This window comes from Aethalodelphis obliquidens, unplaced genomic scaffold (assembly GCF_003676395.1).
Source record: "Aethalodelphis obliquidens isolate GAN/ISIS:26980383/991018 unplaced genomic scaffold, ASM367639v1 scaffold3, whole genome shotgun sequence".
NCBI lineage: Eukaryota > Metazoa > Chordata > Mammalia > Artiodactyla > Delphinidae > Aethalodelphis > Aethalodelphis obliquidens.
The window spans coordinates 82,071,864-82,094,196 of record NW_020837947.1 but is presented as its reverse complement, the minus strand read 5'-3'; the positions used below and the strand labels follow the sequence as shown (position 1 = coordinate 82,094,196).

General features: G+C 38.8%; 1 protein-coding gene across 4 annotated transcripts in view; it reads right to left on the bottom strand.

The window, feature by feature from the left end:
- The window catches only part of LMBRD1 (LMBR1 domain containing 1), a 116,963-nt gene that overhangs the window by 25,528 nt on the left and 69,102 nt on the right, over positions 1 to 22,333 (bottom strand). For all 4 annotated transcript variants that reach the window (XR_003430032.1, XM_027093260.1, XM_027093269.1 and 1 more), the window contains exons 10-14: positions 7,647 to 7,711; positions 7,188 to 7,290; positions 6,303 to 6,407; positions 4,505 to 4,654; positions 3,065 to 3,143 (exon numbers count right to left, since the gene is read on the bottom strand). Coding sequence is in view for 3 of the 4 variants with exons in the window: in XM_027093260.1 (XP_026949061.1) it covers positions 3,065 to 3,143; positions 4,505 to 4,654; positions 6,303 to 6,407; positions 7,188 to 7,290; positions 7,647 to 7,711 (502 nt within the window). In the remaining variant the exon portion in view is untranslated. The remainder of the gene's footprint in view (positions 1 to 3,064; positions 3,144 to 4,504; positions 4,655 to 6,302; positions 6,408 to 7,187; positions 7,291 to 7,646; positions 7,712 to 22,333) is intronic.

The following is a 22,333-nucleotide window of genomic DNA, read 5'->3' as shown; positions in this document are numbered from 1 at the left end:
AAGAAACAGAACCTATTTTAGATCTTCAAGATCAGTGCCTTCTTAAAAAAAAATTACAAATCAACTCAAGAGTAATTTTTCATTCTACTTTCACTGAGCTAAAAATGACAACCCAAAGCATTTCAACTATCAACTCTAGTGTGACATGTGTATGTACATTTCAAAGTAAAAAACCTGGGACTAAACTCATTACAAAAGTAGAGCTGGAAAATCAAGTCACATTTATTTATAATAGAAACCCATAATAGAATCTAAAGAAAAAATGGTTCTGATGAACCTGGGGGCAGGACAGGAATAAAGATGCAGACATAGAGAATGGACTTGAGGACATGGGGAGGGGGAAGGGTAAGCTGGGACAAAGCGAGAGAGTGGCATGGACATATATACACTACCAAATGTAGACTAGATAGCTAGCGGGAAGCAGCCGCATAGCACAGGGAGATCAGCTCGCTGCTTTGTGACCCCCTAGAGGGGTGGGATAGGGAGGGTGGGAGGGAGACACCAGAGGGAGGAGATAGATATGGGGATGTATGTATATGTACAGCTGATTCACTTTGTTGTAGAGCGGAAACTAACAAACAATTGTAAAGCAATCATACTCCAATAAAGATGTTAAAAAAAAAAAAAGAAACCTTTTCCTATTATTTCTTCTTCATGTCTGTTTCCCCGTCTCATCTCTTGATTTATTCTTTTCTCCCAGCTTTAGTCGCTTCCCTTCCTTCCCTTACACCCTGGACTCTGCGGTAGGTCTCATTCTCTCACTCTTAGCTTGTCCTTGGCTTACCATTCTACTTCAGTCCTTCAACCCACCTTCCCCGACAGCCTAGGCAATGATGGAGAATGGTGCCAGCTACACAGATTTGTTCAGCAAAAATACAGATAGATAATTCCCTCTCTGGTCCTTGACATATTTATATATCACTAACTTATCTTCAGTCAGATCCTTCTTCTGTTCACCGATCCAAACTTTTACCACTTTCTTCGGTTCTGTGCCCAATGGCCCACACAATTCTCAGCAGATGACTGAACTTAAACTTCACAGCAAAATGAGACAATCATACAGAACTTCCTGTTCACCCTAAGAAATTACTATCTGAGTCCATGTTGTTGCTTCCTTCCTTGCTCTAGAGAAAGAGGCATCCCTCCTTCTAGCTAAAGCATTCAGTCTTTGATGTTCTAAATACCATCTCCTCCAGAACTGGATGGTACTGGCCCATCATTTAACCTTTGTGACATTTTTCTTCAACTTTTCCTGCTCCATTAATTCCATTCCATCTTCCCTGAAGTCTCTCCTCATTTAAAAAGAAAAAAACAAAGATTCTCCCCGACCCTGCACGCCTGCTCTAGTTTCCATCCAATCCCTCTCAATCTCCACAAACAATTTCTGTGAAGAACATAAACTCAGTCACGGCTTCATATCGCTTTTTATTCACTGCACTTAGCTTTCGCCTCCACCGCCTCTGTGCAGTCCCCTTCCCCACACCTGCTTCACCCGCCTGCCCCTGGGTAGCCGTGCTCCTCCGAGCCCTGGTCTCCACGCTCCTCTCTCTCCACCTTCTGAGTTCATTATGCAAATATCCAAGTGCCCACGAAATCTCCGCCTCAAGGTCTGTGAGACATCTCAAGTCAACGAAGCATTTCTTACATTTCTTCTCCAATCTTAGTATCCATTTTTAACTCAGCTTGCTGATACCAAAATTTACCCCATTACTCAGTAACTGGAGGGCCATTCTAGAATATTCTGTTGCCTTGCCACTGCTTCAGACCCAAGCAAGCAGAAATCCTCTTGCTTCTCTCTTCATCTCACACCCTCCAGACCACTGTTTACTCCAGGCTCTCACCATCTCTCCTGCATGACTGCACACAGCCCCTGCCGGCAGCCTCTCCCAGCCGATTTCTACGCTCAGCTCTCAACTTCTCCAACCCGTTCTCTCTGTTATAATAAAGTTACTGAAAACAAACCAGACCACAGTTTCAACTTCCTTGCTTAGAACTCTTCCAAGGCCTTCCGGGGCTTGAGTCCTAACTCTGCAATCCCATTTTCTCCCTCCCTCTAACCCACACCCCTCCAGAATTAAAACAACAAAACAATAACAGTGCTTTACACTCGCTGGAACACAAAACTTTACAGTTTAAGCGAATTACGTCTGAGCATTTTGTTCCTCTGCCTAGAACAGCCTCCCCTTGATGCACATACCAGGTAAATTCTTCATTCACCTTGAGAGGCAGCTCTGCTCTCCCTTTTCTGAAGCCCACCACCGCACAGTGACCTCCACGTAGAGCTCTGTACTTCTTCCACTGGGCTACCCTGGACTCTGTACCTATTCCTGTTACTCTACCACATTCCAGAGTTGACCCTGGTCAAAAACTCCAAATTTATCTTTTCCATAACGGTACCCCTGAATGATTTATCAAGAAATATACTATATTTGACATATTATTTTACCCTGAAATAAAAGCATACTATAATATTCAAAGGGAAAAAAAGCCTCATCTTAGCACACAGAAAACAGAAAAAAAAAGATTGTCTCAAAATTCACAGAGGTTAAGAGCAGAGGATCTCAGAGCTTTTGTCAGAATACACACAAAGTACTTAGCACAGTGTCTGAAACACAATTACATGTTCTTAATAGTTAATCGCTGTCATCATTAACATTATTATTATTAACTAAATAACTAGAGTTGGATGGTTCAAAAGTTGTTCTAGGTCATAGGTACTTTAGGTCTCAGTCCTAAAAATTGCAGATACCACCAAAACTCTCCTGAAATTTTTAAGAACAATGAAAAAAGACATTTAGAATGTTTCTCATTATACTAGTACACGTGATAAATAATAACTATGTTTTGTTCTTCAAAAGTAAACACTTTGTAATGATACTTTCCCTAATGGAAATCAGTAAATTACCAAGATATTCTACTGAAGACACCAAGGTCTTCTTGCTAGAATTTCCTTTGTCACCACATATTAAAACAAATGCATCAAATGATTAAGACACCAAAATGCAAGACACATCTTTTCTTACAGAGCTATAAATTCTAAGATGGGTGATAAAAGCTACTTTACCTTCAGGGGCATCTGCATCACATCTCTTTGGCACAGAAAGGGTTGAATTGCCTTTATGGGCATCATAAGTTATATTGCTCTGAAAGATGAAAATATAGTTAAAATATAAATAGTATATTAATATATTTCGATTAAAAAGTAATCACTTTATGAACTTTATACTGTTTTCTATTAAACTACATCTAGCTAATAGTCTAAAAGGTAAATTACATAAAATTGCAACTAGAAGAAAAAGATTTAGGGTAAATTTAACATTAGGGCTTTCCTATAACAATCATTAGGCCCTGTGTTGAACAACAGAGCTTCTGCCCAGAGAAACGGCCTACTTATTTTTCCACTGTGGAACAAGAAAAGAATATCATTCATCCATGCAAAAGCATGACGTTATTTCATTCATTCATAGAAGAATGTTTTATATAAGCATGACCTAGTGAACCAGGTGCAGGAGATAAGGCAAGAAGAGAATAAAAGGTATAAGAAATGAAAAAAGTGACTAAGGTGACCTTCTAGCATTGTTTCCCAAACTTGTGTCATTCGTTACCTCCATTATGATCGTGCCTTATCTTTGATCCAATGGCATTGTTACTTAATATTTTTCAATGAACTAACTTTTCAATCCTTAGCAATATTATGGATGGTATTAAAGGTCTGATGTGCTTACTAGACCTTGTTTGTTTGTTCCTAATTATATATTAGAGTAAAGAAAGAATGGAGGAAGAAGTACAGGATAAAGGAGTGACCCGGGGAGACTGGATTAATAATGAAAAACTCCATTAAAGTAAGGCTTGAACTGGGCCCTGAAACATGGATTTGATTTGATTTGTTAGAAGGCAGAGCAAGAGATATTTTAGGAAAAGGAAACTAAACAAAGGCTGAATTAGATATGGTCAAAATATGTTAAGCTGTCAAAATATTCCAACTAGCTCTCCAGGTACAACTAGGAATCACAGCTGGCTTTTGAAAGATCAACACCAGGGAATCACTGTAACAGGTAAGAGGATCCTTGTCATGTTAGGAGAAAGCATAGTTACGTACAAATAAAATAAAGTCTCTCCTGTGGGATTCATGGTACCAATGAGCAGACATAACTTGCCACACACCAAAACTTTTTGGGGAGCCATATTAATAAACTTACTTAAAATATTATTTTAGAGTAAATATTATGAGTTTTAGCAAAGTGCTGAGACACAGCTCAGTAGCTTGGCACCATGGGATCCATTTAAGGAACTACTGTAACGAAATTCAGTGTTATTTTTAAAAAGAACTTGTTTGAAACAAATATAAACATGCTGAAAAAGGGAATGAAAAACTAGTTTTAGCAATATTAAGTTTAACCTGATGAGCTAATATTGTGTGTTAGCTTTCACAAATGAGAATTTGATTTTAGATTTCACTATGTTTAAAATATCAAAATACTGACTGTTTAAAGTTTGCACTTACCTCTATCAGGTAGTTTTGGCTTCCGTACATAACATACTGGGGGGCGAGGCTGTAAATCATGTAGCTAGTGTGAAGCACAATAAGCAGAAGTATCATGCAGAGAAATAAGAGCGCCTGGGGCCTGGTTCTCCCCCTTCTGATTTTATACAACTGGAACGAAAGAACACAGGGATGATATTCCAGCAACAAGTTTCATGTGAAGGGACTGAGTCCCACTCCTTTGTTAGGGGGTAACGAACACAGTTCAATCCACTGTTTCTTTTTCCCAAAATAAATGCTAAGAATTCTTAATCTTTCCAGATAATTATAAGAATAACAAAGAATAACAACACTTTCCCTGAAAAGCTTTTAGGTTTAGATTCATGTTTATTTTAAAAACTCAAGATCTAGAGAATATATTTGTACTCACACGGTCTGTTTCAGAAAAATCTTCTAAACTTATTATGTAATAGCATCTGTTAGAAGTTCCTAGAGCTAAGAGGAACTGAGAACTACTTCTATCTAAAGATTAGAGGAGTTTCAACTGTGAGTATTAGTAATATATTTGAGTTTTATATAATATTACTTCCCAAGGATAGACATGCCACATGTTTTAAATACTCATTTCTATGAAATATGATATCCTCATATTATACTCTACTATAAAACTATAATATAGTTTATGGTAATTTATGTTCATCTGACTACAGCTATTTTCACATGTATCCTTATAGGAGGGAAACTAAAACATGTGGTAACAGATAGAAGGAGCCTGGTGACGGGCTTCATTTCAACGGCAGAGCACACTTTTATTCTAGCAACTAAAATAGCACCTCCCTGTTTTATTACTAGATTGTAGTACAGTATAGAGTAATAGGACTCCAATACTGGACGGGATATGATCACCTAAAAATGTACGTTTCCCAGCTTCCCTACTCCTAGTAGTGGCTGATAGTGATAAAACATTAAATATCAAAAGGAAAGCAGTCTGTTGGGGACTTCTGGGAAAGTCTTGCTTTTTGATATAGGTATCACCACTTCTCCTAGCTACCTTTTCCTTACGGAACACGGACAGAATAAATGGGGTTGAAGCAGCCATATCACAATCATGAGGGAGAAGCCAAGAGGAATCCAGAGATATTAGACTTGATTTTTGAGCTAATGAAGCAATGCTAGATTTTAAAAATGTTCCACAGCAAGAAGTCTTCCATTAGTTCAAGCCACTATTTAACTGAATTTTACCCACAGCTGGAAGTATGAAGATGATGTATCTCGTTTTAAAATTAATTTATATCAAGATGACTCTAAGAGGAAAATGACCCTTTCTCCAAACATACAGTAATCTTTCACTCCCAGTAGTAAGGGCCATCTTTTGAGCTACCATGAGTCCAGTTGTGCTTCAGTGTGTTCCCATGCAGCCGAACACTAAGGAAAATAATAGAACTTCTAGCCCAGGACTTCTCCACCTCGGTACTACTGATGTTTTCGGCTGGATAAGTCTTTGCTGTGGGAGGCTGCCCTGTGCAATGCAAGATGTTTAACTGAATCCCTGTACTCTAACCAACAGATGCCAGTAGCGCCTCCTAGTTATAACAACTGAAAACATCTCCAGACTTTGCCAAATGTATCCGGGAGGGTAAAATCGGCCCTGTAGACGAAGAGCACTTTTATGTTAACATGAAGTGAAAAAGCTAGTATTTCCATTTTTGGTATCAAGATATTTACAACTTCTATATTATAAATCTAAGACAATTTGCAATAATGGAGATTATGCACAAAATGATGAAAAAATCAAAATGATATTGTAACATATACTCACTCTAATCCAAAAGAACCATATGCCAATATTTCGAATCCCTGCCATTGAAGTAAAAATAAAGTACATAACAATAGTTGTTATAAGAATATAATCAAGAGGAAACACCTGAAAAAAGATAAAATTAAACTTAATACACAAACAATAAGGGTTTTAGAAGTCATGTAAAATTAACTGAAAATTCATTGTTCATATTTGGCAATGTTTAAAATATCAACCCTGATCAGGTTACTATGATAATGCAAAAAAAAAAAAAAAGAAAACCTCCAAGAAACAATTACCAAACTACCAAACTATTACCAAATTGCTCAGTATCATTATCCTAAGAAAAATCCTATAACAAATTAAACTAAGAATTACATTTAGGGCTTCCCTGGTGGCGCAGTGGTTGAGAGTCCGCCTGCCGATGCAGGGGACATGGGTTCGTGCCCCGGTCCAGGAAGATCCCACGTGCCGTGGAGCGGCTGGGCCCGTGAGCCATGGCCGCTGAGCCTGCGCGTCCGGAGCCTGTGCTCCGCGACGGGAGAGGCCACAACAGTGAGAGGCCCGCGTATCGCAAAACAAAAAAAAAAAAAAAAAAATTACATTTATATATGGAATAAAAGACTTCGTTAAAAAGTAAAAACGGGAAGTGCTTGGAAAAGTTCACCCCTCAGTCTTATCACGTATCCCCAAATCAAGTTATGTATAACATGAGAGTTCAGTAATACATCAATATAATAATTTTTAAAGCAACATATCAACATAGAAGTTATATGTAAATAAAAAGCCAAATCAGCAGAGGGCACAAACATATACTTCCAAGTACTAGTAGGTTTGTCAACATAATAATCTGACAGAGTGTGACAATGTTTGCTAGAGTATAAAATGGATGATTTTTTTACTTACTGTTTGTAGTAAAGGCAAAAGCATATTCAGTGGATTACTCAGGTTAGCTCCAAAAATTATGAAACCAGAATCTATTCCAGCTGAATGAAGAGCTTTATCCAAACTATAACAAAAAAACGTGTAAAGAGTGAATTTATATATTGCACCACACTTTCAGTTACTTTAGAAAGAATATCATCATAACTTAAGCATGCAGACTCAATGGAGTCAAAGAAAACCACAGATAACAAATTAAACCTCACTTAAATATCTTACAGATATTGTTCAATTGATACAGAATAAAGAAATACTGTCTATTATTGGGGCTTTTTAGTCATTCTTTGAGTTAATGCTATAGAACACTTCAAGTAAAATAGCTACTTAAGATGAATAGGCTACACTAATGGAATTCAGCGTGGAAAATGTATAAGATCATAGGATGTGTGTTAGTGCTTTAGAAAATGTGTCTACTGTACTTACTTGGACAGGAAGAGAGAAATTATAAACAGCAATGCAACTAAGATGAAAAATATTCCCCAAATGATCTAAAAGCAAAAATAAAAATACATCGTTAAAATATACTTCTGAAGTTGATATTAAAAGCACAGAACCATTATGCTCAATGGGTTACTAGCGTATGACAATGATCTAAAAAAAATGACCTAAGATAAATTTTAATTTAATATGTAATCATATAGTATATAATCCTAGGCACACATCATCTAAATTTTCATTATGAGACTATTTGAGAACAAAAACACGAAAGAGACAATGCATTTGAAAGTTTTCATTGGTAAGTAAACAAATGAGACTCTTTGCTAGGTCCAATAAAAGGTTTATATTCAGTTATACTCAAATATAAAAAGTTAACTGAAAACTACATTAAGACTAATATACATACACAAAAACCAAAACCAAGAAACTCATCAGGTTATGTTAACCTGTTGTTAAAACAGAGAACTTGGAACATTTTCTCACAGAAGTAATGAGATACTATATAGCTGACCCTTGGACAACGCAGGGGTTAGAGGCACTGACCCTCTGCCCAGCCAAAAATCTGCATAGAACTTACAGTCGGCCCATTGCGATATCCAGATTCAACCTACTGCGGATGGCATGGTGCTGTAATATGTGCTACTGAAAATTATCCATGTGTAAGTGGACCTGAGCAGTTCACACCATGCTGTTCACGGGTCAGCTGTGTATATCTTATAAATAGATTATACCACAGCCTAGAAAAGTCTATATAACTGATAATATTCTTGAAATAGAGTACTAACAGCACTGAAGAAACTGTCATATAAAACTCTCTCTGTGGAAGGATGTGGTAATAAACATCGTACACTTCCTTGTACTCAAGTATGAACTTTATAGTATGAAAGGATATGTATTAAATATGAAAGGATAGCATACGAACTTTATAGTAGGACCACAGAAAACAAGGAAAACAATGATTGGAACTGGGTCTCTAAGGAATAAAATTTCAGAATAAAAAAAGGGATGAAATCTAATGTTTGGCGAGACCCAAAAGGAAGATTCCTATTAGTACAGTTAAGTGTTTCAGTTTGTCCTTTGCCTGGAATTGATAGGAATAGATGGGAAACATCATGAATGTTAAGGAGATTTTTCATCTTATTTCACATGATCGTTGAGTATATTTTAGAATTCTGACAGGATAAAAAAAGTAGAATAACAACCCATTATCCTACCCAGCATATAAAGATGAATCTGGAAATAAACTTTAGGACTGTGTTCTAGGGAACTCTTCAGTTCTGAAAGAGTGCCTTTAGAGCTCACTGGAAGAAGCAGCTTGGCAAGAGAGGACCAAAAAGACTACAGGCTTCCTGGTGGCGCAGTGGTTAAGAATCCACCGGCCAATGCAGGGGACACGGGCTCGAGCCCTGGTCCAGGAAGATCCCACATGCCGCGGAGCAACTAAGCCCGTGCACCACAACTACTGAACCTGTTTTCTAGAGACTGCAAGCCGCAACAAAGAGTAGCCCCTGCTTGCTGCAACTAGAGAAAGCCTGGGTGCAGCAACAAAGACCCAATGCAGCCAAAAACAAACAAATAAATAAATAAACTTATTTTAAAAAAAACACAAAAAACGACTATAGGCATCATTTGAAATAAAAACCCCTGCATGTATCCATTTTACATATGGGGTTTCACATGAGCATTCATTTATTTAAAAAAAGTTTCATTGCTAAGTAAGTTTGAAGTGACTCCTTCATAGTAACAGAAGTTTATTAGTAGCAGGTAAAGGAGCGTACACAATCTTTTTCTACTAGGTTTGAGCATGGTACTTGATGCCTAAGTGAACTGGAGACAATATCCTTACACTGAGGAAACATATTACTTCCCAGTAGCCTGTTGATAAGAAATAGCTTGTAGCATGAGGTAGTACAGCTGCCAACTACCAATGAGCAGTAGAGGAACATGACCCAGAGACAGCAGGAGAAATTAACATTCCCCTCCCCTGATCCCCATTTTGGGGGAGGAAAAGAAAAGAAAATCCTTAACCACTTTCCCACCCTGTTGAGATGCATGACCCAGAGTTAGACTATTTAATCACAGCTACTTACAAAACAAAGAAAAAATATTAAAAAGATAAATGGTTTATAAAGACCAAGGAAACTGTATATATTTATATATAAGAACTTAAGTTAGTACTTCCAGAATCATGTCAGTGGTGACCACCCTGGGCTGACCTAAATGCTACATATTCCACACTAGCTATAGTGTCAGTTTTAAAATAAAAATTAAGCCAAAGAGATGACATCAGTAAAGGTAACAGAATAAGAACCTCTGAAAATCCTTTCCCCCCTAAAAGCAATGAGAAAACTGGCATAAATGGTCAGAATCAACTTTTTCAACACTCTGGAAATTAACCAGAGGCATGCAACAATCTAGGAGCATTTATTCAGGAAAAACGGCTGAATGTCAGTAAGAGCACAGAGCACTGTGGCATTCCGACTTGCTCTAGTACCAATCCCTCCTCTCTCGAGCATGGTAGATGGCCTGTAAAAGTCATAAGCCTGGTAGCCACCTGCGAAAGCAGAAAGGGGCTGAAGTTCTTTCAGAGTCTCCTTCCCAGAGAACTGCCATTACTCGACCCGCCTGGTAATGGCATGGAAGAGCCCATTTGCAAGACTGTCTGTGTTCGGCCTGAACTGGAGTTCACACAGTGCAAAAATACCTTTTCCGCAGGAGTGTCTGTCAAAAAATTACAGGCAACCAATGAACTTCATGGCCACAAGAGCTAGTCAATACCAGGCAAGAAATAAACTAACTAAAAAGATTAAAACGGTAACCTAGGGAATGAGATGTCCACAGGTGCTCTGAAAAGTTTCCACATATTCCTGGGAATGAAGAAGGCCCTGTGCATGCTCAGGAAAGACAGGAGAGGCCTAAATGTCCACTTGTGGTTGACCCTGAAGCTCTGTCTGCACGAGCAGGAAGTGCAGGAGAAGGCAGCACTGCAGTGCCAGCCTGGGTGCTGAACTCATGTCTCCACTCACACACAGCCCCTCAGCAAAGACTGGGAGACTTGCTGGTTCCAGGTGTTTAAGAAAATCGTCGTCCAGTTATTAACTAAAGTAACCAAGCAGAAACTTGGGTGACTACACACAACAAAGAATACAGACTCCACAGAATAATTCACAGAAGTCACTAAACAAACAACAACAAAGAGTAATAACAGCAAATCCAGGGGAGACTCTGATCTCCAGAGTTACCACATTATATTATTTAAAACTTCCCAGGTTTTAACAACAACCAAAAAAAAAATTAAAGAGACATGCAAAGCAGCAAGAAAGTATGACTAATAGAAGAAAAAAATCAATAGGCACTGTCCTTGAGGAAGTCCTTGAGGATGCTGAACTTACTCGACAAAAACTTTAAAGCCACTATTTTAAATATGTTCAAGGAACTAACGAAAAGCATGTCTTAAGAACTAAAACAAATTATGAGAACAATTTCTCACCAAATACAGAATATCAACAAAGAAATGGAAATTTTAAAAAAGGAAGTGAATTGAAATTCTCAAGATGAAAAATATAAAAACTGAAACAAAAAGCTCACTAGAAAACAAAGTGAAAAGTTCAGCAGATTTGATCAGTCAGGAGAAAAGGATCATTAAACCTGAAGATAAATCGATTGAGATGATCAAGGCTGAGGAACAGAATACAGCTCCTTGAGGTCACAGGACTGAGGTCTTCATCTCTTTGCTGGCTATCAGCTGGGAGCCTCTCAGTTCCTTGAGGGCATTCATTTCCTGCATTCCTTTTCACATCCCCTCCATCCTCAAGTCAGTAATGGCAGCTCAAGTCTTACATTCTGAATGTCTCTTCCTTACACTTTACTTTAGCACATCTCTCTGACTCTAGCCATGGAAGTTCTCTGCTTTTAAGGACTTCTGCTACTAGATTGGGCCCATCAAGATAATCCAGGGTCAGCTCCATATTTTAAAGTCTATAACATTAATTGCATCTGCAAAGTCGCTTTTGACATTTCGTGTATATTATACTCACAGGTTTCAGGGATTAGGGCGTGGACATCACTGGGGGAAGACAGGCATTCTGTCTGTCACAAAAAGTGATAGTGATTCTTTGTTGGATTTAATGTTTTCTGGCACGAATCCTACTTTGTCTAATAGCACGATCATTATCTGCTTTTTTATTGTTTCCATTTGCTCAGTATATCTTTCAATACACATTGTTAGCCTTTGTGAATCACTGTTTTAGGATACAGTTATATCCTGCTTTCTGAGGAAAATTAAAATTTTTTCTTTTAATAGTGAGTTAGATCCATTCACATTTATTGATATGACTAACACGTTTCGTCTCAAAAATATCTTGTTGTTTGATAACCGTGTGTATATTTCCCGTGTTTCTTTCTCCAGTTAATGTGAATTCCTTGCTCTTTGATTTTTAGTTCTTTTGTTAAGAGCGTTTATACTTTTGTTCTAGTGTACTTAAATTTTCAAGTGCCCTTAGCCCCCATTTCCTTATTCATTCCTTCACTAAACAATTTATTAGTTTTTACGGGTCCAACCTATTGCCTACGCAGTAATCTATGAGAAATTCTACTTTTCTTTCTCTCCCTTCTTAATTACATTATTTCTATTCATCAGCACGTTTGTGCCTTATTCTCTGCCCTGGCCCACACCTTCTCTCCACAGACCTACAATATTACATGTTCACCATTTTTCCCTTCGCTGATGTTACGTTCTCACCTCTTAATTGGTCAAAGCTTGGCAACGAGTGGATTTCTCAAAAGAGCTCAGGGTACAGATTCCGTAACTGTTTTTCTAAAGGCTATTTTGGCTAAATATAAATTCCTTGGTTCTGCCAACTACAAACTGGCACTTGCCACCTGCCTCTACAAGGACTAGGTCACAAACCGCTGCAGCCACTGACCTTCAACTGCCTGAAAGGAGCTCAGGGTGGAGATCAGGAGTGAGGCCCTCTGTGCCCTGGGAAAAACGGGCAGAACAGGTCTTCAGATGGTTAGATATTTTCAGGAGACAATGTGATGAGCCCGATTCCTGCATCTCCTCGTATCTAGAAAAGCACTAACATCATCACTGGTGACGTCTGCTCCTCAGGACCAACAGCCAGCCTCTGCCTCAGTGTGTGCTTGACTGCACGTGCCTCCTTCACTGACATCGTATAGAATACCGCCCTTCCCCCCAGCTCCTGCGAGCGGTTCCTCAGAGCTACCCGAGAGACTGTCTCCAGGGCTATAGTCCGCATTTTGCCCCAAATAAAACTTAACTCACAACTCTCACGTTGTGTGTGTGTGTTTTTTTTTTCAGTCGACAGTTCATACATTTTCATTGAGTTTTTTTGTTTGTTTGCTTTTAATGTTCCTCCATTCCTGCCTTGCTTTGTATGTTTTTTAAAAAGTCTAACAATGTTGCCCTTGTGAGTTGATTTTTTTTTTCTTAGAAATCCTGAGGATTTTTCTTTAATTTTACTAGGAAAATTGAACATAAACTTTCCCAGGTACAAAGTGTCTATTTCATGTCTATTCATGAAATAGAATATGTGGTGCTCCAAGGACAATGGTGCCTCAAGGACAAAGGACGACCCTGCTTGAAAAAGTGTCAATGTTACACCCCCTACTGGACTCTTACTCGCCCTCCCCCCCATGTTGCCATGGTTATGAAATTCTGAGCCTGCCTGGGTGACACCCACCTGGGCAACGGGACCTGTCCCAAATAAGGAAAGGCATCTGCCCTGCCCCACTCCCACCCTATAGAAGGAAGGTATATGTGCCTCGACCAATCAGTAAATGAAATTTTTACCTCGGACCATTCCTTTGTTTTCTGGCTATAAAAACTGATCAACAGCACAAGTTTGGGCTCAACTCTCCCAGACTACTAGGAATTTGGCCTGCTGTTCTGGCACGACCCTTCCCTCTAATAAATCCTGCCTTTACATTCTGCCTTGTGTCTGGAAATTCTTTTCCAACCAGCTTTCGGACCACGACAGAATATTCATGACACGCGGATTCAGGTCTATTTATTTTTCGGTGTTTTGCAGGAGATTATGCATTTCAATATTCTGCTAATTTGTTTTGTTTTGCTACTGCATGGAAACCACTACACACAGGTAGTTTTTCTTTCTCTGTCATTTCAACACTCCTTTTCTGATCCTTTTTACTTCATCTTGTTTTCCTTCTCTTGGTTATCTTTCTGGCTTTCTTCAAAGCCTCCCCTTACTAAATTTTATTTGATTCTATTCTCCTTTGGACACCTTGGAATTTTGTTTTCATTTCTGAAATTAAGTGTATTTTCCTCCTATTTTCCCCTCTGAGTTCAACTCTCTTCATTTCTACCTGCTTTTTGACCACTTCTGTTTTTGGTTTTTTTAAATAGTGGTAAAATACAAATAACATAAAATTACCATCGTAACCATTTTTAAGTGTACAGTTTAGTTGTGTTAAATACATTCACGCTGTTGTGCAACCAATCTCCAGAATTATTTTCATCTTGCAAAACTGAAACTCTGTACCCATTAAACAACAACTCCCCCGTACCTCCTGCCCCCAACCCCTGGAGACAACCACTCTACTTCCTGTCTCTATGAATCTGATTGCTCTAGGTACCTCATATACAGTATTTGTCTTTTTGTGACTGGCTTATCTCACCTAATTTTGGGGGGTTTAAGATCAATCTTAGGCCCACCTCCAAATCTTCTCTTCTCTCTACCATGCAATTTTTCCCAGATTGTCTTTGCTTAACACAAAGTTTTGCAGTAAGAGCTGGAGAGAAAACTTGCTGGACTTGGGGATTTTTGTTGTTGTTTTTACTTATAAGTACAGTTGATTCTCGTTTGCAGATTTGGCATTTGCAAGCCCACTGCTCACTAAAATTTATTTATGACCTTAAATCAATACATGTGGCTCTTGGCAGTCTTTTGCAGATACATGCAGAGTAAAAATTCTAAGTCACCGGATGCTCAAGTTCCTAGCTGAGGCTGAACCAGGCCACACTCTGCTTTCTTGTTTCAGCTCTCACACTGTAAACAAGCACCCTGTAAGTGGTCTACTTAGTGCTACATTCTTTGCATTTTTTGTGCTCTTTGTTGGTAACTTTGTTGTTTAAAATGGCCCCCAAGCATAGTGCTGAAGTGCCGTTTGGTTCCTAAGACTAAGAAGGCTATGCTTACTGAGAAAACACATGTGTTAGTTTTGTTCAGGCATGAGTTATACTGCTGTTGGTCCTAAGTTCAATGTTAATGAACCCACATTATGTCAGTTGTTCTTAAACACAAACACATAACAAACAAGGTTATGTATTGATCAGTCACTGATATCCAAGACCCAGTCCAAGCTTTTCTACGCGCTTGAGGCTTACTGCTATGCCAGTGTAAAGATGGGATAGGTCATTACCCTTACGTGAACTTCAATATCCATACCATAATGTTACTGGTAAAGAGGAGCAGAATGCTCCACCCTAAAATATGCCTCTTTGGCATAAAGATTATTTTAAGCTATTTTTAAGAAACAGTAGAAACAGAAGCTCTGAAAACTGACACTGACAGTTACCCTTTTTAAGAGATATTTACATTTATAAGGGAAATCTCCATTTGTAAAGGTGGAAGAGGGTGATGCCCAAATCTTCAGAAATTCCTATCAATGCAGAAGGCAACTACTTAAAGCCCGTCCTGTAAACAAGTATCTAGAAGAATAAAACACCTAGGGAGAAATTTAAACAAGGAGGCAAATGACTGATATACTCTACTTACATACAGTACTGGGGGGGAAGTTTGCCACCAGAAAATGTGTCCCTCTGGCATGAGAATTAATCTCGGTTGATTATTTTTAGGAAACAGAAGACTCAGAGTCTTTCTTATTACCACCACGCCCACCCCACCCCGCAGCTGCCTAAAGAACTTAGATAAAGGGCCTGTTCCCAGAATAGAGTTGTCACCAGACATGTCTGCAAGGAATAAGGGCCAGGCGTGGCAGGAAACTTGGCAGGGCCCGGAGCTCTGAGTCCACTCTGTTCCTTTGTCTCTCCTGGTCTAGCAAACACTTGTCTACCAAACATTGGCTTTTCCATCTCCATATGAGTTGCCTTCCTCCCCTTTGAAGTCTCAAACCACTACCCCCAACATCCTCCTTTGTCTTTCGCTGAAGGTGGTATTTAAGGAGCCGGTTTCGGCTGTTTTGGTGAGTTATTCAGTTCTCCTGGGTCTCTCCCATGTGTACATGTTATCAAACTTTTGTTTGAATTTCTCCTGTTCATCTGTCTCATGTCAATTTAATTCTTAGACCAGACAGAAGAACCCAGAAGGGAAGAAGAAAATTTCTTCCTCCCCTACAGCTGAAAACTATAAGACACTGCTGACAGAAATTAAAGGAGACATAAATAAATGGAAAGACATCCCATATTTACGGTTTGAAAGACTTAATACGTTAAAAATGACAATACTACTGAAAATGATCTACAGATTCAATGCAATCCCTATGAAAATCACAATGATGTTCTTTGCAGAAACAAGAAAATCCATCATGAAATTCATGTGGAATTTCAAGGAACCCCGAATAGCCAAAACAATCTTGAAAAAGAAGAACAAAGTTACAGGACTCACACTCCCTTATTTCAAAATTTACTACAAAGCCACAGCGATCAAAACAGTATGGTGGGCTTCCCTGGTGGTGCAGTGGTTAAGAATCCACCTGTCAATGCAGGGGACACGGGTTTGAGCCCTGGTCCGGGAAGATCCCACATGCCACAGAGCAACTAAGTCTGTGTGCCACAACTACTGAAGCTCACGCACCTAGAGCCCATGCTCCACAACAAGAGAAGCCACCGCAATGAGAAGCCCTCGCACCGCAACGAAGAGTAGCCCCCGCTCGCTGCAACTAGAGAAAGCCCATGCGCAGCAACAAAGATCCAACGCAGCCAAAAATTAATAAATAAATAAATAAATATATATATGTGTGTGTATATATATATATATATATATATATATATATATATATATAAAACAGTATGGTACTGGCCTAAAGACAGACATAAAGAATGAAAACAGACCCTTGTCCTTCACTATATATAAAAATTAACTCCAAATAGATCAAAGATCTAAATGTAAGGGGTAAAACTATTAAACTCTTAGGGAAAAAACCTTCATGGCATTGTATTTGGCAATTATTTTTTGTATATGACACAAAAAATATAGGTAACAATAGCAAAAATGAACTGGACATCATCAAAATTAAAAAAACTTTATCAAAGGACATTATCAACAGAATGAAAAGACAAGCCAAGAATAGGAGAATATTTACAAATCATGTATCTGATAAGGAGTAACATTCAGAATGATACTGAGCAAGGCCCTGTGGGTCTCCAGGGAACAAAGCCTTTCTGTGCCCCCCATTTCTCTGATTACAGGAAATAGGCTTCATTCAGCCTCCATGACCTTCCCCGACTTCCAATGGGCAGATTCAAGCAGTTGGTAATTAGGGAAGGGAGGGGATGGGAGACAAGGGAGAAACAAACAGTCAAGAGAAACAATAGTGCAGCCTCGGGGCAAGGTCCTGGTGTCCCAATCAATGCTCGCGCGCGCGCGCGCGCACGTATCTTTGGGCTGTTCTGTAGATACTGAAATCCCCTCCAAGTGGGAGAAGTTAATGATTAATGATAGTATGCTGCCCACAAGCATGCAGACCCCAGACCAGTTGGAACCTGAAGGCTGATGATGCTGACTCGGGCTTACCTCACCACCAACCCATCAGAAGAATGCAAGCCCATCACTGCCTTGATCCTTATCACCTACCCGAAAGCAGGAGCCCTGACTATAAGACCTCTCCCTATTCCCCAGGGAGGGGGCACTAGCGCTAGGCTGCTGTGTTCCTTCTTTGCCTGTCAAAGAGATAAAGCTACTCTTTCTCTTTCCTCCAAAACTCTGTCTCTGAATTTCTAGTCAGCACCAGAGCACAGAGGGCCAATATTTTGGCAACAAGAATATTAAGAACAAACAAACAAAAAAACCCAAATAAACATTTCTCCAAAGTAAAGATACAAAGCCAACAATCAAGTGAAAAGATGCTCAATGTCACTAATCGTTAAGGAAATGAAAACCACAATGAGATATCACTTCACAACAATAAGGTTGGCTATTATCAAAACAAAGGAAAATAAGTGTTGACAATGGTATGGATAAACGGGAACCCTGTGCCTTACTGGTGGGCATGTAAAATGGTGCAGCCACTGTGGAAAACAATTTGTAGGTTCTTCAAAAAGTTATACCAGGACTGACACAAGATCTCTCAATTCCATTTCTAGGTATATACTCAAAAGAACTGAAAGCAGGGACTCAAACAGATACTTGTATACCAATTACCTTGGAAGCATTATTCACAATAGCCAAAAGCTGGAAATAACCCAAATGTCCACCAACAGATGGATGGATAAACAAAAAGATGAATGGAAAAACAAAATTGATATTATTCATCCTTAAAAAGGAATGAAATTTTGATACATCAAAAATATGGATGGGGCTTCCCTGGTGGTGCAGTGGTTGAGAGTCCGCCTGCCGATGCAGGGGACGCGGGTTCATGCCCCGGTCCGGGAAGATCCCACATGCCGCGGAGCAGCTGGGCCCATGAGCCATGGCCGCTGAGCCTGCGCGTCCGGAGCCTGTGCTCCGCAACGGGAGAGGCCACAACAGTGAGAGGCCCGAGTACCGCAAAAAAAAAAAAAACAAAAAAAACCAAAATAACAGATGATCTTTGAAGACATTATGTGAAGTCAAATAAGCCAGACAGAAAAGGACATATAATTCACTTATATGAGGTAACTAGAATAGGAAAATTCAGAGAGACAGAAAAGAGAATAGAGGTCATTCGGGGATATAAGCTGGGCAGGGGTGAAACAGGAGGGAACGGGGCAGGGCACAACCTTTAAAAGAATGACAGAGCTGTTGGATATGACATAACCTGGTTAGAACCAACTAGGTTCAAGATGGCGGAAGATTCAAATTCCAGTGACACTGAGCCTCATTATACGCTCAACATAATACATTAGCTAAATGACATATCCACAGGTGCCATGATGGTTCTGAGGCTGACCAAAAAAATGTCAACAAGTGGGCGGGGCCCAATTCCTGGAAATCTCCGCCCCTTCTCCAAGATAGTTGGAATAATACCCCCACTCCTTTCCTTATGAAATTACCCAGCCCATAAAAACTAACCATGCCATATTTCAGGGCCTCTCACCTTCTGAGATGGCCCACACTCTGTCTGTGGAGTGTGTTTCTCCCAGGACGATGCTTGCCTTAAGATGGACTGCATTCTGTCTATGGACCGTGTATCTCTCTAAATAAATGCACTTCTTACCTATCACTTTGTCGCTCACTGAATTCTTTCTGTGACGAGACATCAAGAACCTGAGCTTCATTAAGTCCTGAGACCAGGTATGTGATCTCAACTAAAAGACAGTGAGTTCAAGTCCCAGTCTGAGTCAGGTGGTTTCACGGGTATGGGGGGTGGAGGTGCAGAATGGAGAGTTATTTTTGAATGTTCTGTTTGGGACGATGAAAGGTTCTGGAAATGGAGAGTGGTGACAGTTGCACAAGACTGTGAATGTAAGTAATGCCACACCAACAAATAGTTTAAATGGTAAATTGTATGTTATGTATGTTTTACAATAAAAAAAAAGTCTGAAAAAATAAGTGATAAAATTATGGACATGAATTTATAATATCTCTTTATAAATATAAGAGGTATAAATATACAATAATAGGTGTATATATAGTAAAATCTCAAGTTTTATTTAAAACCTAATGGATCTGTAGGTTACCCAGGCCAATCTAGCTGTACACACTCGAAGAATGCCCATCTGTCAGGGGCAAGTTTAATCAAGTGTCTAATGAAGAGACTGTATGCTTAGAAATGTGCTCGGTATTATATATAAATGCTCTTTTAAGGACCCATTAACTTATTCTAATTAGATGCTTATTTTTGTAAGTGCCTTCAACTCAAAACTAATTTTCTTCCTTGAGTTCCATGGCAGTATTCAAGAAGTTGAAAAATCTATATATAGAACTGTAACAATAGCAGCTGCAATTTTCTGAGCTGCTTACATCAAAAGGCACAGCATACATTATTTCATTTAATTCCCATAACAAAAATAAGTACATAACTCCATTACATGAATGAGAAAGATGAGGTGTAGCAAGGTGAAGTAACAAGAATTTATACGGCTGGTGAGGAGCAGAGCAAGGACTCAACACTACATGTATGTGACAGAAAAGCCATGCTCTGAACCCCTGTGCCTCTGACATGAGACACACATATGCTAGGCAATCATGGAAGTGTGAAATCACAAGATCAGTTGCATCTTGGGGGGGGTGGGGGGAGCTACTCTTATGAAAAATAATTATAACATTTTCTTATAAAAAATGGCAAATTGTGGTGTAATTTAATACACTTTATAATAAAGCAAACCTGGATTACATACAGCACCGAACACTACCACCAAATTTTTTTTTTTTTTTTTAACATCTTTATTGGAGTATAATTGCTTTACAATGGTATGTTAGTTTCAGCTTCACAACAAAATGAATCAGTTATATATATACATATATTCCCATATCTCTTCCCGCTTGCGTCTCCCTCCCTCCCACCCTCCCTATCCCACCCCTCCAGGCGGTCACAAAGCACCGAGCTGATCTCCCTGTGCTATGCGGCTGCTTCCCACTAGCTATCTACCTTACGTTTGGTAGTGTATATATTTTGAGACAGACATAACTTTAAAGAAATTCTGCACCAGGAGCTTCTCAGAGGTGTCAAACGACCTCCAGCATGGCTGAGCAGTGCAGAGCGGGGAGCGGCCCTGTCTGCCTGCTCCCACTGGGACCACCGGGATGCTAATGTATGAGAAGCACGAACAGCACAGCTTCCCATTTTCTGAGTTACATCTGTATAATAAATCATTTTCATACTTCATGTGAGAAAAACTCATGTTAAAGCCTCAATTACATAACAGTAAGTTTGCATCCTCAGATTTTTCCATCAGGCATGACTACTACTAACTAATCCTAAGTGTTTCCTATTATTCCTAACTTAAAACCAGATAATAGGTAAGAATTCCAATCAGTATTCGAGAATACTGATTTATTTATATAACAAAAGGAATAAATGGTAAACTGACGGTACTGGAAGTTTTAGCCCGTGCAGTAAGGAGAAAAAAAATCGGAAATCTTATATTTGAAAGGAAGAAGTACAACTGTCTTCTAGCACTGACATAATCATGTATATAAAAATTCCTTGGGAATCTATAATAAAGCTACTAGAACTAATAATTTAGCCAGGCTGCATGATACAAGGCCAATGTACAGAAACGAATTTCTACATACTAGCAACAAGTAATTGAGAACTGAAATTAAACAAAATAATGTGTAATATTATAAATGAAGATATAGATAAATTTATCAAAATACCTGCAAGACCTCTATACTGAGAACTACAAAACACTGCTGAGAGAAAATTACGATAACATAAATAAACGGAAAGATATCACGTTCATGGATTAGAAGAGTCAATATTAAGGTAACAATTCTCCCCAAATTCACCTACTGATTCAAAGTAATCCCAATAGAAATTCCACTGGGTGTTTTGCGGAGTTACGAGTCAATTCTAAATTTATATGGAAATGCAAAGGATCTAGCAGAGCCGAAACAATATTGAAAAAGGAAAACAAAACTGAAGAACTGACATGCTTGATTTCATGACTGATTATAAAGCTCTAGTAATCAAGTTTTAGCATAAGAACATGTAGATCAACGGAACAGAAGAAAGTCCACAAACAGAGCCACACATATATACAATCGATTTGACAAAAGTACCAAGGAAATTCAATGAGCAAAGGATAGTCTTGTCAAAAGAAAAAAAAAAGGTGCTGAAACAACTAGCTATCCATATGGAAAATAAAATAAACTTTGACCCCTAAGTCACATCATTCCACAAAATTAACTTAAAATGGACCACAAACCTAAAATATAAGAACTAAAACTATCATCTAGAAGAAACTCAGGAGAAAATGCTCTCTATAAAAACTTAAGAAACATCTCTTTGAATGACAGTGTTGAGACAACATAAAAGCAAGGCATAAACTAGGGGTCAACATTAAGAATACACAAATTTGACCAAGTACTTGATTCAGAATATACAAAGAAGTCTCATTACTCGCTCATAAAACAAAAACCTAACTTTCAAAGTGGCCAAAGATTTAAACAGGCCTTTGAGAAAAGATAAACAAATGGCCAATAAGAATACAAAAAGATGCTTAATATCATTAGTCACCAGGGAAATGCAAATCAAAACCATGAGGTAAGATCATACACCCATTAGAACAACTATCACATCACAGTTATAATATGAGTTGACAAGGATGTGAAGCAACTGGAAATCTCATGCTGCTGTGGGAATGCAGAATGGTGCAACCACTTTGAAAAATACTTCACTTATTATAAAGTGAAATGTATATTAAACATTAGACCCAGCAATTCTACTCCTAGGCATTTACTCAAGAAAAATGAATGAATGTGTAGATGTCTACACAAAGATTTGTACACAATGTTCACATCAGCATTAATCATAATAGCCTCAAACTGGAAACAACTCGAATCCCCACTAACAGGTGAGTGGAT